General features: G+C 41.8%; 1 protein-coding gene across 1 annotated transcript in view; it reads right to left on the bottom strand.

Moving 5' to 3' along the window:
* Nucleotides 1-14,620, bottom strand: part of sgip1a (SH3GL interacting endocytic adaptor 1a) — a gene marked incomplete at both ends in the record, with an annotated part of 58,470 nt that overhangs the window by 5,714 nt on the left and 38,136 nt on the right. Inside the window, 11 exons of the mRNA XM_083887620.1 lie at nucleotides 430-489; nucleotides 4,130-4,189; nucleotides 5,601-5,754; nucleotides 6,640-6,761; nucleotides 7,668-8,459; nucleotides 8,668-8,739; nucleotides 9,324-9,404; nucleotides 10,648-10,736; nucleotides 10,967-11,051; nucleotides 11,134-11,155; nucleotides 12,415-12,426. Coding sequence (XP_083743746.1) covers nucleotides 430-489; nucleotides 4,130-4,189; nucleotides 5,601-5,754; nucleotides 6,640-6,761; nucleotides 7,668-8,459; nucleotides 8,668-8,739; nucleotides 9,324-9,404; nucleotides 10,648-10,736; nucleotides 10,967-11,051; nucleotides 11,134-11,155; nucleotides 12,415-12,426 — 1,549 coding nt within the window. The remainder of the gene's footprint in view (nucleotides 1-429; nucleotides 490-4,129; nucleotides 4,190-5,600; nucleotides 5,755-6,639; nucleotides 6,762-7,667; nucleotides 8,460-8,667; nucleotides 8,740-9,323; nucleotides 9,405-10,647; nucleotides 10,737-10,966; nucleotides 11,052-11,133; nucleotides 11,156-12,414; nucleotides 12,427-14,620) is intronic.

A 14,620-nucleotide genomic window follows, 5' to 3' on the forward strand; every position in this document is an offset into this window, starting at 1 on the left:
AAAAGACTGAGACAATATGCATGGCATGCTTATTCGAGACATGTTGTTGAAGCAAGATCAAAGACGTTCAGAAAGCCCAAAGAGGAAACCAAAGAATCCACATGTCCAATAAGAAAAATAGTCACAACAAAGAGATTAGTAAAGAATATGAAGAAAGATTATTTTTCAGGGAATGAGAGGCAGTCAGCTCAGACGAAATGAGCAAATCCAAGAAGAGAAGGCAGCGTATGACAACAGTATGCAGTTGACCATGAATGAGGAGGCTGAGCCAAGGGTTAGCATGGTGTAGGGTTAGGGTGAAAGGGGCAACTGCAAAGAAGAGAAGGACAGAAGGGGCAGGACAGGGACAGGGGCAGGGGGCGAAGCTTGCACAAATGAGCCTCGGAAGAGTGTGTGTGTGCACGCTACCCTGGTGCAGAGGAAACTTACCTTCAAAGGTTAAATAAAACTTCCCTCTGTCAAACCATACAAGGGATGGCTGGTCATTCTCTGTGTGGGGTTGAGGGATGAGGAGAGAAAGACGAGGAGGAAAAGGGATGATGGGGTGGGGGAGTGGGTGAGAAGGGGAAGGAGAGAAGGACAGCAGTGTGAGTCTCACATGGTAGGTCTATCACACGTCACAGTGAGGTGGAGGAACGTGGAGGTGGAGGTGGAGGCCGAGGGATGAAGAGGGACGGATGGCTGGAGACACTGGCAGGACATTTTGACAACATGGGCGAGACGGCATGTTTCTGATGAGTGTTTGCATGTGTGAGGAAAGGTGCAAGTCTCAGCTGCAGTGAGGGCCAGGTGTGTTGCCGCTGGATGCTGGCAGTAGTACAGCTTGTAATGTATAATGCAGGAGAGAGGGACTTGAGGCTAGAGGGACTGAAAAGAGTTCCTGAAGGAAACAGTGGAGGCTGCCAGGTTCAGAGGCAGCAGTCACTGCTTTGGTAATTCTACACCAGCTGATTCTCCAATTGGCACTTCTTTCCTCATACTCAGTGTCTTAACAAGCTTGCAGCTTTCTTCCAGGCCTGCACTTTTTTTTTTTTTTGAATGACGAAAGAAATGCTATGTGTGAGGACACACAGCAGGGGGCAGTCATGAGACTGGGACCACAGAGCAAAAAGCTTCATGTTTTCCAATTTCAGGGGCTGGACCCTCGAGAGAGGAACAGTCGATGAAGGTGGGAGCCATCAGAGGCCCTGAGACCAGACACATCATCTCACCAGTCTAGCTCCAAAACTCACCTCACACCTTTTCTTCTTCCTTACATGACCTATAGGGTTTCTACTTCTCTCTCTCTATAATATACAGGTGCTGGTCATATAATTAGAACATCATCAAAAAGTTGATTTATGTCAGTAATTCCATTCAAAAAGTGAAACTTTTAAAAACTATTTTATATTCATCATCAGACTGATATTCAAATGTTTATTTGTTTTAATGTTGATGATTATTACTGACAACTTATGAAAATCCCAAATTCAGTCTCTCAGAAAATTAGAATATTACTTAAGAACAATACAAAAAAAGTTTTTTTTAGAAATGTTGGCCAACTGAAATGTATTAACATGGAAAGTATGAGCATGTACAGCACTCAATACTTAGTTGGGGCTCCTTTTGCCTGAATTACTGCACCAATGTGGCGTGGCATGGAGTCCATCAGTCTGTGGCACTGCTCAGGTGTTATGAGAGCCCAGGTTGCTCTGATAGTGGCCTTCAGCTCTTCTGCATTGTTGGGTCTGGTGTATCTCATCTTCCTCTTCACAATACCCTGTAGACTTTCTAGACTTCAGGCCAGTTTGCTGGCCAATTAAGAACACCACGGTCCTTAAACCAGGTCCTGGTAGCTTTAACACTGTGTGCAGGTGCCAAGTCCTGTTGGAAAATGAAATCGGCATCTCCACAAAGTTGGTCAGCAGCAGGAAACATGAAGTGCTCTAAAACTTCCTGCATTGACCCTGGACTTCTGAAAACACAGTGGACCAACACCAGCAGATGAAATGGCACCCCAAACCATCACCGACTGTGGAAACTTGACACTGGACTTCAAGCAACGTGGATTCCGTGCCTCTCCTCTCTTCCTCCAGACTCTGGGACCTTGATTTCCAAAGGAAATGCAACATTTACTTTGATCAGAGAACATAACTTCGGACCACTCAGCAGCAGTGCAGTCCTTTCTGTCTTTAGCCCAGACGAGACCATTCTGACGCCGTCTCTTGTTCAAGAGTGGCTTGACGCAAGGAAAGCCACAGCTGAAACTCATGTCTTGCATACATCTGTGCATGGTGGTTCTTGAAGCACTGACTCAAGCTGCAGTCCACTCTTTGTGAATCTCCCCCACATTTTTCTCTATTAATTTTTTTTAATTAATTGCCAGCCTCTTTAGCAATTACCTTTTGCGTCTTGCCCTCCTTGTGCAAGGTGTCAAAGGTCGTCTTTTGGACAACTGTCAAGTCAGCAGTCTTCCCCATGATTGTGTAGCCTACAGAACTAGACTGAGAGACCATTTAAAGGCTTTGAGTTAATTATTTGATGAGTGTGGCACCAGGTGTTTTCAATATTGAACCTTTTCACAATATTCAAATTTTCTGAGAGACTGAATTCTGGGTTTTCAAAATAGTTATCAGTTATAATGATCAAAATTAAAAGCAATAAACACTGGAAATATATCAGTCTGTGTAGAATGAATGTATACATTATACAAGTTTCACTTTTTGAATGGAATTACTGAAATAAATCAACTTTTTCATGATATTCTAATTATATGACCAGCACCTGTATATACAGATGTGAAAAATGTTGTAAATAAGAATGCTCTCACAAAAGTTTTTTTTCAAAATCAGAATCATTGCAGAAAAATATCCTGCCCACTTCACCTTACACCACAATGAGCACTTTAAGCAGGCTGTGCATGCTCCAGTCCACATTATTGTTTTGTCAGTGAAGGTGTGTTGTTGAGTGATTGCTGGGTGAGGTGAACTATGAGAACAATGCCAAGCTTCATGAAGAGAACAAAAGGGCAAGTTTTTTAAGATGGTAACAGCGAGGTTTGGGGTTTCAGAGTGCGTGAGTGAAGGGTGTGAAAGGTGGGTGTCATGGGTCAAGTGTGGGAGTAGACAGACGGATGCATTACGGCCGATGTGGAGACTGGTTGAACTTGAGGCTGTGTCGTGCTCCACGAGCAAGTACAGAAGAGGATGGCATGAATAACAAACAGCTGCTGGCTGCCTAATTTGGCCCAATTCTCACGCCAGACTTCAAACAAACTCTAAGCATCATAGCTGATTTGACTGTGTGCAGGAGTGTGTGTGTGTGAGAGAGAGCGACAGATAGAGAAAGACAGACAATATGAACCTCAAGAGTCCACACACAAGGATCTCTTCAGACATGCTCAATGAACTCGCACCACACAGACATTTAAATGCAGGCTCATGGTGCAGACTCGGAGCAGAGGCATCTGGGAGTGACTGCACAGCACAAACACAATATATGCCACCGGGAAAAGAGATGGGAGGTTGCCATGGCGGCGTGGCAAGACAACCAGTGGTGCAGAGTCATAAAACGGAGAGAAACGTCTCACAAGCCAGCAGATGAATGAAGGGGAAGCTTTGTTTTTTGTTTTTTGTTTTGCCTCATCACGACTTTCACTTATTCTGGTAGATTTTAAACAAGTGAAATGATAATGAGAATCGGAAGATATGCAAATAGAAGAGGGGGGGGGGGGGGGGGGGGTAGAGAGAGAGAATGTGTGGGAAGGTTGAGTTGGCGAGCACAAAACAATGCAACAAACAGGATGATTTCAATGGAAAATGCTGCTGCTTTAAAATAAAGAGAAAAATGAACGTATGCTATGTTACTATAGCTATGGTCAAATAGGTCGGTATCAGGGCAATGATACACAAAGACCTTTCAATATGTTTAATGCATCACATAATGTTAAATATATTTTTCCTTTGAACCAAAATTCAAGGGATAAAAGGTCTCACTGTCCTTACACCTTCACTCTTGGACAACTTTGTCAAGAACGTTCAAAATCTTTTATCCCTCAATGAATACACTGTGGGTAAGCAGCATTCGATTGAAACAAGACACAGGAACACTCCACAATCGGTCCCCTCCTCTGAGAGGAACGTTACTATACCTGCTAATGAATCAATGTGTCTCTCAAAGGTGGGCAGTTTCTCTACATAAGCATCGTCTTCTGACAAGCCAGAGGACAAATGGAGAGAAAAAACAAGTGGCAAAACAAAACAAAAATAAATTAAACCAATGAATAAACTATTAAATGGACAAACATTAAACAAAAAATAAAATCACTCCAAACTCAGTGTAGACTCAAAATGTCGAAACAAACCTGCTGCATCGGCAAAGTCAAAATGAATAAATATTGCACTGTATGACCTATTATATTTGTCTAAAAGCAAAAACATCAGCAAAATCACCACACTGATAAAACTCTCTCTAATATTACAGTCTGCAGAGTGAAGCTATTTCATTGTTTGTTCCTGCAATCCGTTTAAAAAATAGCAAAACTCCAACCAGGGACTATATTCCCCTTCTTATCTGCTGCCGCCTCCAGAGTGTGTACTTTTTAAATCCATGACTCAGCCATGTTACAGTCTACTGAGATTTGCTATTATCAACTCACAACTCGACACTCCGGGGTCCATCGGCACCAACTGTGCTATAGCTAGATTGAGGAGTAAAGATGGAGGTTGTGTCATCAGTTCATGAAAGGTTTGCACACTACGTCTGTGCATTAAAATTAACACCCTGCTTCATGTTCTCACCTCCCACTCAGGCTGTGTGTGTGTGTGTGTGTGTTAATATCAGCCAGAAACAACACTTATGTACAGTTTAGTAACCAATCAAAATGATATTTGGGAGTATTCAATTCTTGTTTTCTGTTAAAGGTGCCATATGTGGCCAAAAACGGTTACTACATTCAAATTCAAAATACCGAGGTCTTTTAGGTTTCGTTTTCTGACGTAACTGGCAACCCGTGGTTGTCCAGCAGCTGAGACTCTACTGACTGCAATGATTGGTGGTAGGTGGCGCCACATGCCAAAACATGATTTCAAAACATAAACATGATTTGCAGTCTGCCAAATATTTTTTTTAATGCAAATATTTTGTCTGTACTGTTGTTGTTGGTGAGTTCAATTTGTTATATGAACATTATTCCTGAGTCTCTGTGACATATTAGGAGGATTTTATGGCCAGTTGCTTTAGATTTATTACATAATGCACCTTTAAGACTAATCAATGTACAAATTGTTGTTTTCTAATATATTTGTTCCTATATAAAGAAATGGCTCACATGAATGAAGTTCAATAATAGTTTCATCAGTGACCAACACTGCTTGGAAACCTAGAAAACCTCAGAACCTCAAGGGAAAATAAAACTATTATAATGACATGAAAAAGAATAGATAAACAAATAAATGAATGAAAAAAGTGCATGATTCCTTGCACACAGAATGAGTTAAGTGAAAGTAAGAGCCAGTACAAGGAATCAATGATTAGCTTTTAACTTCAGATTCAGTTAAGCAGCCATTGATGGCAACAGCCCAGACTGAACAGATCAGCGACGGCTGATGGGGCACACACACCTGAGACAGACACGGACAGCTCTTTACCAACGGTGGGTGTAGTAGCAGCACTCATTGAGTTGGTGGACGAGATTGAAGAGGTGCTCTCAGCTCGTGCCAGAGGAGCGATGGGAGGAGGACTGGCTGAGTGTATTGGCGGGCTGAAGGGACGACTCTAAAGAAAATATAAGAAAAGGTGGAGTTAAATTACGCGTATTTGCGACTGAAATATTCTAGTTAAGCACTCTCTCACTCCAAACCCACATCATTAACACCACTCGGTCAGCCTATTACCATCTCTGCAGCATCAACTGTCTCCGCCCATCCCTTACTCCCAACTCCACTGCTATCCTGGTCCACTCCCTGGTCACATCCCACCTTGACTATTGTCTCCCTTCTTATTGGTCTGCCTCACAAGTCCATTCATAAACTCCAATTGGTTCAGAACTCTTCCGCCCGCATCATCACCAGGATCCCATCTGTCAATCACATCACACCTGTTCTGCAACAGCTTCACTGGCTCCTGGTTAAATTCCGCATCGTTTTCAAAATTCTGCTTCTCACCTTCAAGGCCATCCATAACCTCTCTCCCCCATACCTCTCTGACCTCCTTCACATAAACACCCCTTCTGGGACACTCAGATCTGGCTCATCTATCAGCCTAATTGCGCCTCCTGCCCGTCTGACCACCATGGGGGCCAGAGCCTTCAGCCGCTCTGCCCCCCCGCCTCTGGAACTCCCTCCCCCCCGGCATCAGGAACATTGTCTCATTCCCCATCTTCAAATCCCATCTGAAAACCCATATTTTTAAACAGGCCTACTCTCTCTAACTCTCTAACCCTCTACCCGCTGCTGTTATATTTTGTTATTATTATTTTGTTGTTGTACGGCGACCATGAGTGTCTTGAAAGGCCCCTTCAAATATAATGCATTATTATTATGATACACTATGACACTCTAAGTTACTGGACTTAGCAAAGTAATGACTGAACTCCCCCATTCCCCAACAGAAAAAAACTGCAGCAACAATAAAATAGCACAAATAAATTGTAGAGCTTACTGCATCTCCTATGGTTGGTTTCCCAGGAGGAAGTTTGGGCCGAGAAGGAGGGCGAGGTGGAGGAGGTGGTGGGGTTGGGTTGACTGATGAAGGAGTAGCAGGTCGCACTGGAGAAGAGGAACCTGCGTGGGAAGAGCAGAAACACAAAGCAGCTCAATCACATCACACTCATTCAGTCTGGAAAAATACACAAGAATACAACGGCACAGTATACTGCAGCCGCAGATGTAAATGATGCATGCTGTACTGCCAGCAATGCATGAATATGTTTGTTATTGTTGTTTTTACGGTGCCTATTGGGGAATTCTACTAAATAATTAACCTGTCGAGTGCTATTTAAAGCATTACAGCATTACAAATAGACTATTATAGTATTATATTCATTCAATCAGTCCTTCCCAACTGTGCTTGCTCTGATTTGTGCCAAGACACAAACTCATGCACACACACAATCTGCCAATGAGAGGCCCTGGAGAAAAACACTGGGAACTACGGCCTCAAATTATCAGCTTCATCAAAAAAAAAAAACATTATAAAGACACTGCAAGTGCAATAGGATCAGAACAAAAAACTCTAAAAATAACACAGCTCTGCAGCACGGTACATATTACTGTTCATCCTAGCAGAACAGACTGTGACATCTTTTGAGGACAAAAATGCAGAAACATGGTTCAGCTTGTGCAAAATTAACAAACAGAGATCTAAAGTGAAAAAACTGAGGCAGTTGGCCCTTGGCAATAAAAAATATTTTTCAATTCCAATCAAAGCAATGTGGGTGCACTGGTACCTCATCCTGTCCCGTCTCCCACTGTTACCATCAAATTAAACAAGTCACAAATGTAAAATACCTATACTGTGAACATTATTCATAAATATTATATTAAATTACATGTCACTAGTCCTCCTACTGACATCATAAGTAGTAAATTATCATAATTTCAATTGTGACAGTGTGACAATGCTGTTATCTTTGTGACGTGACACATTTATTCCCACCAATTTAACATCTAAAAACAGTCATCACTCACCACTATTCGTTCCAGAAGCTCCAGATGTGGGACCTGGCGATGACACCACTGTCCGGTATGTGGGAGGAGGAGGTGGAGGAGGCGTGCTCCTGCTCCCCTGACTGACATCTTTGGGTGAGCTGGCTGTTTCACTTACATCCTCTTTGAGTTGGGTGGTGTCTGTGTTCCTGGGCTTCACCTCTTGAGACAGGAAAACTGATGATGGGACAAGACGTGCAAGTTCTTCAGAGGAAGGACTCACTGCTGGAGAGAGGCTTGCTTGGGGAGCAGAAGCTGGTGGGACATTGGCAGGCGAGTCGAGAGGAGGGGGAGAGGAGGTCGTGAGAGATGCAAGATCTTTTGGTGATGGAAGGGGTGGAGTGGTGGCATTTGTGAGAGGATTTCTGTCTTCTGGTGTGGGAGGACCTGAAGGGATGGGAGGTGCAACAGGCTCTTCTGAGGGAGGTGGGGAAATAGGAATAGGGGGAGCAGGGTCAAGTTTTGGGGGAGGGGACGTAGGGAGCGGTGGCACAGGGTCTTCTCTGGGAGGTGGTGATGTAGGTAATGGAGGTGCAGTAGTTTCAGGTGGAGGTGGAGAGGCTGGTAAAGGAGGTGCTGGTTCCTCTGGAGGAGGTGGGGAGCAAGGGAGTGGAGGTGCAGGTTCATCTGGTAGAGGTGGCTGGTTAGACGATTCTTCACTGAAGCAGACCCATGTGTCATTTGTATCCTCCACAGTAGACAGGTCTTGCTCTGGTCCAAAAATGTTGTCCAAGTCTACTATGGAAGGGTTCTTGCCATCTTCTTCCACTGTCACTATGGAAAGACAAACAACCAGTGACCAAACATAGTCTGTGTGTGAAGAGTAAATTTACACAGGGAGATCAAGTGAAACAGACAGACAAGCAAACAGACTGACGGAAACATAGAGACAGACAGTTGGGAGATAAAGAAGATTCTGAGATTAAATGTAAAAGCTGGTGTGATATAACTAAAGGCAAGGATAGATAAGAAGACTTCTTACCAGCTTCTGCAGAGGGAGGGCCAGTCGTTGGGGGTGAGATGGGAACATTCTTGGGTGGAAGTGGTGGTGGTGCTGCAGAGATACGAGTGCAATAATAAATAGTCATGGTAAGTCAAATATTGAGCCTAATCAACTGTGACATGTTCATTAGCATGTGTGTGTGTGTGTAAAAAGTAAATGGCCTTTTCAAATCATTGGGAATTATGCTTGGCTGCATACAAGGCAAAAAAATAAAGCAATACAAGGAATAATAGATAAACTTGTAACAACAAAACCTATCACAAAAACTGTACGTTTAAATCCACGCACAATGACAGGTATAATTTCCACCTGCCAAATACAATGAAGACAAGTTGAGGTAAGGGCTCAACCCACAAACCATCCACCATGCAACACTGGTACATTCAGTCACCACCATGCCAAATGCAGGGAGTGGCAATGGGGGAGGAGGGGTTGGTGTAGTATGGGAGACTTAATGTACTTAAGGTCTCCCATTTTAAGGAAACTACAACCAGTTAGTTGAGCAATGGATGATGTCTGGATCCGTTAGTTTGACAATCTGGATGATGTTCATGAGGTGAGCTGATGGGTCAGTGCAGTCATTCCAGGGAGAAGAGGAAGTACGGCACAACACGTCGGGATTTTATAGAACTTACTTCCTGTTGGGAAGGACATTGTCAAAGAGGATTCAGACCCTGACAGAGGAACACCCCACACATCTGACTCTGACAGAACCACTAAGTTCGGGAGGGGAAAGAACAGCCCAGTCAGCAGCATTACAACAGGAACATATCATGTTTTCTCGCTGTCATGGGCTTGGAAGGATAAAAAAGAAAGTTTAAGGGGGAGAAGAGCAAAGATCAATACGTCAATAAAGAGTTAGAATGTGTTGTTACATACTGAGACCTCATTAGTTTTGCCAATGCATATATGATAGGTGAACAATTCAACTTAATAGGCAAGCAGCTGAAGATGTGGCTAAAAAACAGTTTTTTGCCATGGATTTCAAAAAGTGACGAAATTTTTTTTTTTATGTCGAGTATTGGCCTCTAAGCACTAGTGAAGAACAAGTGAGCATGAACAATAAGTCTTTACTCTCATTTCAATAAAATATCATACATTAACAATCAGGACAATACAAATCTTTGGTGAAATGGTGACTGATCAGCATATTTTATTCACTCGGAGATAAAATAAATAAGTAAACTTTTACATTTTATTGTCTGAAGCAAACAGTAAATCGTAATACTTGTTTAATGATTAAAAATTAATGCAGCATGTTTAGGAGTTGGCCTTACAGCTACTTTCATCAGCATAGCAGCCAAATTAATATTAATCTCAATGTTTACTGTGACTAGGCAGGAGCACATTCATAAAATAAAATCACTGTTTCAGTTTGTCATGATGGGACATTGTCAACATCACAAATAATAATCACACAAACCTAAGTGTGTATATGTCCTGTGAATACAGAAGCATCATGACGGACAAAGTAAAACATCATGAGTCAGCAGTGTCAAAGTAATGCCTGACACGACTGTTACAGCGTAACAGTTAAGAACTCTCCTGCAGCTGCATCGCTAAATCCTACTCGATCAAGTGAAAGTGGGTGATGGCAGAATATGCATACGCACAAGCTGCAGTGTGCTCACGTGAGCATGCACTGCCAGTTTCAACTTTGCCCTTAGCAAAGACAGCTGGAGAAAATCCACAACTGCACAGTGCACCTGAAGGAAGAACAATGATGTTACAGAACTAGATGAGAGGGAGGGTGGAAGGAAGAGCATCTGCAATGACAGTCGAGCAGGTTTTCGCTGGCAGCCTTGGATAATAAGCGTGTTTAGAGAGCATTTTTGGCCGACTAAAACAACGTTGGTAAAATATGTCAACACCGACATGTCAACCGAACCAACAAAGACAATCACATGAAGACACACATTGACAAACATTCAAGTGTCAACACTACAGTAAGAGGGCTACCTTCAACTTTCTGTTCTGTTCCAAATGCAGTTTCCAAAGGAGGCCCGAATAAGGCTGTGGTGTCTTCAGGGACTGGTGTTTGTTGACTGCTGCAACAGAGGAAGTGCAGGGAAGGATGTCGATATAAACATCTTTAAGTAGCAGTTATACAAGTCAATTTGTGGCATCATATTTTGAAGTGGCAGACCACACACACATTTTTATATTATTCAACTTGTGTACTGAATAAGAAAACGTAGTCTTGCAAGTGATAGAAAGCAAGAATTGAGAAGTATAATATACAGTAGTGTAAAACAGTAGCTTGTTGTGATGAACATACCTGGGGGGCTGGAGTGCTGGAGCTGGTGTGGGGGCCACAGTGGGAACAGTGGGAACAACACGTCTCGGTCTGGCAATCTCCTCACCTGAAGCCCCAAATTAAATCTTATCATTCACTATGATTAAAATGTAAAGCCTGGTCTGAGGTGCAGCAGGGTTCATACTTACTAGATGTGTCTCTTTTCAAACCCTGACAAAAGACAAACAGAAGAAAACAGTGAAATGTGAAAACACAAACACATTGACTCTCAGAATGTTATTGTTAATGTTTAAGATGCTTCAAGCAAGTGCAAAAATAACACTTTGACAACTTTCATTCTATAAAATCAACATATTGACTATAACCATGTTAAATCCCCCAAAAGTATAACCCACATAGCTGCGCTGTATGGTTCTTGTCACGCTGATTATAGTGTTACTGGAATCATCATCAATAAAAGCCAGGTGACAGCAATAGTATAGATCAGGGGTCACCAACGTGGTGCCCGCGGGCACCTGGTAGCCCGCAGGCAGCCAATACGGTGCCCGTGGGCTCACTTCACTTTACCTCTCTTGCATGTATCCATATGATCACTCAGTAAAATATCTTTGATATTGTTTATAAAAACTGGTAATCGTTAGTAGTAAGCACTGGAATGAATGTGTATGCAGTTGAATGAATAATATTAATCATTTAAATGGTAAACAAACAAAAAAATATTATATGGTAGCCCTCCATATTATTTTTTACCCTTAAGGTAGCTCTCTGTCTCAAAAAGGTTGGTGACCCCTGGTATAGATCATTAGGCGTTCTACAACTACTCACTATATGACTCAGTAACTTTAACATTGAGTGTTAGTATAATAATAGCCAGAAAAATCTCAGTTTTGTAGTCTTAGTCTCAGGACTAGAAGAGATGTGATGGTGATTTAAGTGAAGCATAAAAGACATACAACGAGAAAATGTTAAGTGACCCAGCAGTGAAACTTAAATCCTGAGTGTATTGAATGTGACCATTCGTATGAATTCACCATGAGGGAAAAGTGTCACAAGAGACAAAGAATTGAAGAGGCCAGGTGAGGAGAGTGATAGAGAGAGAGGGAAAGGACGAGACGAGCAGATGAGAAAACTCAATGATGGGGAGGAACTGAAGTGAGACATCAAAGCTCCATCTGTCACAAGTGCACATTTTCTCCCACTATACAGACTAAGTATGAAGCCACTCAAGATCAAAAAGAAGTAAACAAGTACACCAGTGAATTTTATAATAAGAGAAGAACACTGCACATGTGTAAATGCATTAATGTGTGTGTTTAAATACGATAACATCACAACAAATTAGCCAACAATAGCGACCCACTGATTCAGCCACTGAACCATCGACATACACCGACACCGAGGAGGAGCTCCGAACCAAAAAGTGAAATATTTAGTCTGAACCCAAGGAGACGAAAGAAAAAGACACTTACCGGGCTACGTCTCTGTGACCAGCAAAAAGGAAGAGAGAAGAGACACCTGGTCAGAGAGTGACAAATCAGTAAAGCAGACATCATAGTGTATGCATCAGGAGAAAAGGAAGAATATTGCCCTGCTGGGTCAGATCTGGGGACAGGTTATTAACATGTTCACCTGTCAAAGATGTCATGATTATTAAAAAATAATAATACAATTATTCATGCTTAAATATATTTTATTATGAATGCAAATAAATCAATAAGCCCCGTGTAGCAAAGCACGAGGGTATTAAGAGACCACTGCAATCTGACAAAATGTCTCCATCTCACTGTATTCAACCCACTCTGCATCAATGCCATCTCCATTATTCCTCACTCTTACAGTTGTTCCAGTTGTGCAGTGAGCCATGATTAATTTAAGTGATGCAACAAAGGGGTGGGGCATGTTGGTAGCAAGGATTAATTTCATTGGATGCTTTGTTGCTTTGATGCTACAGGATACAGCACAACTGTTTGTCTTCACTAATTTGTGTGTTCCTGCTGTATAAAAACAGGAAAAACAAGTTCTCAGAGTCACGCGCTGTGACCTTTTAGCCTCGATCAGCTGCTGATATTGATCTTTATTATTACAAAACTGTTTTGTGCACTTTGCAAATAATGTCAGTGTCAAAATGGACCACTCCAAACACGTGTGAATGCAAGATCAGACAATGTAAGAAAGCAGCTTATTTTTTAGTTCCATTTCTGAGATTCTTTTCTGTAGATGGCAGGGATTTTGTGACTGTGACAGTTCATTACACTCAGTGAGTGATTTTGCCTGAGGTGAGTTCAAACTGCAATGTGGCTGCCAACACTTTAGGCTAATACTTGAAGACGTGAGGAATTAGTCATCCAAGTAAAACGCTCGTCTTCCACATTATAGTACATCTTTCAACAGAAGGGGAAGCAACATGAAAAAGAAGACAGAAACTCCAAAACAAAGACAAAGACAGTGATGTCCTCCTGAACAAATCAACTTTCATGTACCATACAAACCCTGAATAGTTGCATGCATGCATTTGTGTATATACTATTAAACACCACAATGACATGCACTCACACCAACAGAGAACTCCGATAATATTGGCCATTTTGTCTAATAAATACTGGGCCAATAATAAAACCTTTGGTAATTACACACCGGTTTAATATCTAACCACAAATAGACATTTAAAAACAAATGGCAGATTTTAAGTCAATTTTAAAGATTGAAAAGTTAACAGTCATGAAATATATATATAACATATATTTCACAACAACATGCAAAGCAAAAGGCTTACCGGACTCCTCTACAGAGTCAGCATCATCATTAGAGTCAGCAGAGGATTAGAGACAGAGACAGATGAAAAAGACATGGGTGGACATGTTAGATGATTCAAGGGGAGAGAGCATATTAATAGTGCATTTAATCTGCGATCATTATTGTATATAAAATGAAGCCAGTGTGTGCAATCTGCTATAAAAAAAAGCAAAAAAAATAAAAAATATGGAGTCTGAGATAAAAAAAAAATGAAGGAAACACGTAAAATACTATTCTACTATATTATACTGTTTTAAGAATATCTGTGGAGAAACTGCCTTGAATCCACCCGACAGCCTGATTAATGGTCACTCTATATTAATAAAGATATGCGACACCCACAAAAGATAATTAATGTGGCAGAAATCCAGTCTAACTATGAAAACTAGTGCATCATATTTTGTTTCATTTGTGAGGACAAAAAAAAAAAAAAAACTCAAAAAGGGCCAAAACTAGTGTCCCCTGATGTCGCTCACACACATGGACACAACCATTACTGACACCAGAACAACATCACACCTGATCTACAGGCTCAACACAAAGAGTCTGGACTGAATTATTAAGGACCAAAGCTCAAATGACCACAGACAATCTCACAGTGAGGCAGACCGACACACAGGTTCATAGAGCCCACTTTCCTACCTGAATTATTTAAGGAAGACACTCAGTGGAGGACATACGAATTATGGAGCTAGAAATGCACTGAAGGCCAATATCTGCTTTAGAGTCCTGTTGCTGATTACAGGGTGTCTATAGGAAGTGGAACTTCAGTTTGGACTCATCACAAAGCTGCATCACTTCAAACATGACCTTTACACCCTACTCTTTGCTTTGCAGCACATCCTCAGATGGTGTCTCTTGTGTTGGGATGTCTGCCCTTGT

This window comes from Microchirus variegatus (assembly GCF_963457635.1).
Source record: "Microchirus variegatus genome assembly, chromosome: 4".
Classification (NCBI taxonomy): Eukaryota; Metazoa; Chordata; class Actinopteri; order Pleuronectiformes; family Soleidae; genus Microchirus; species Microchirus variegatus.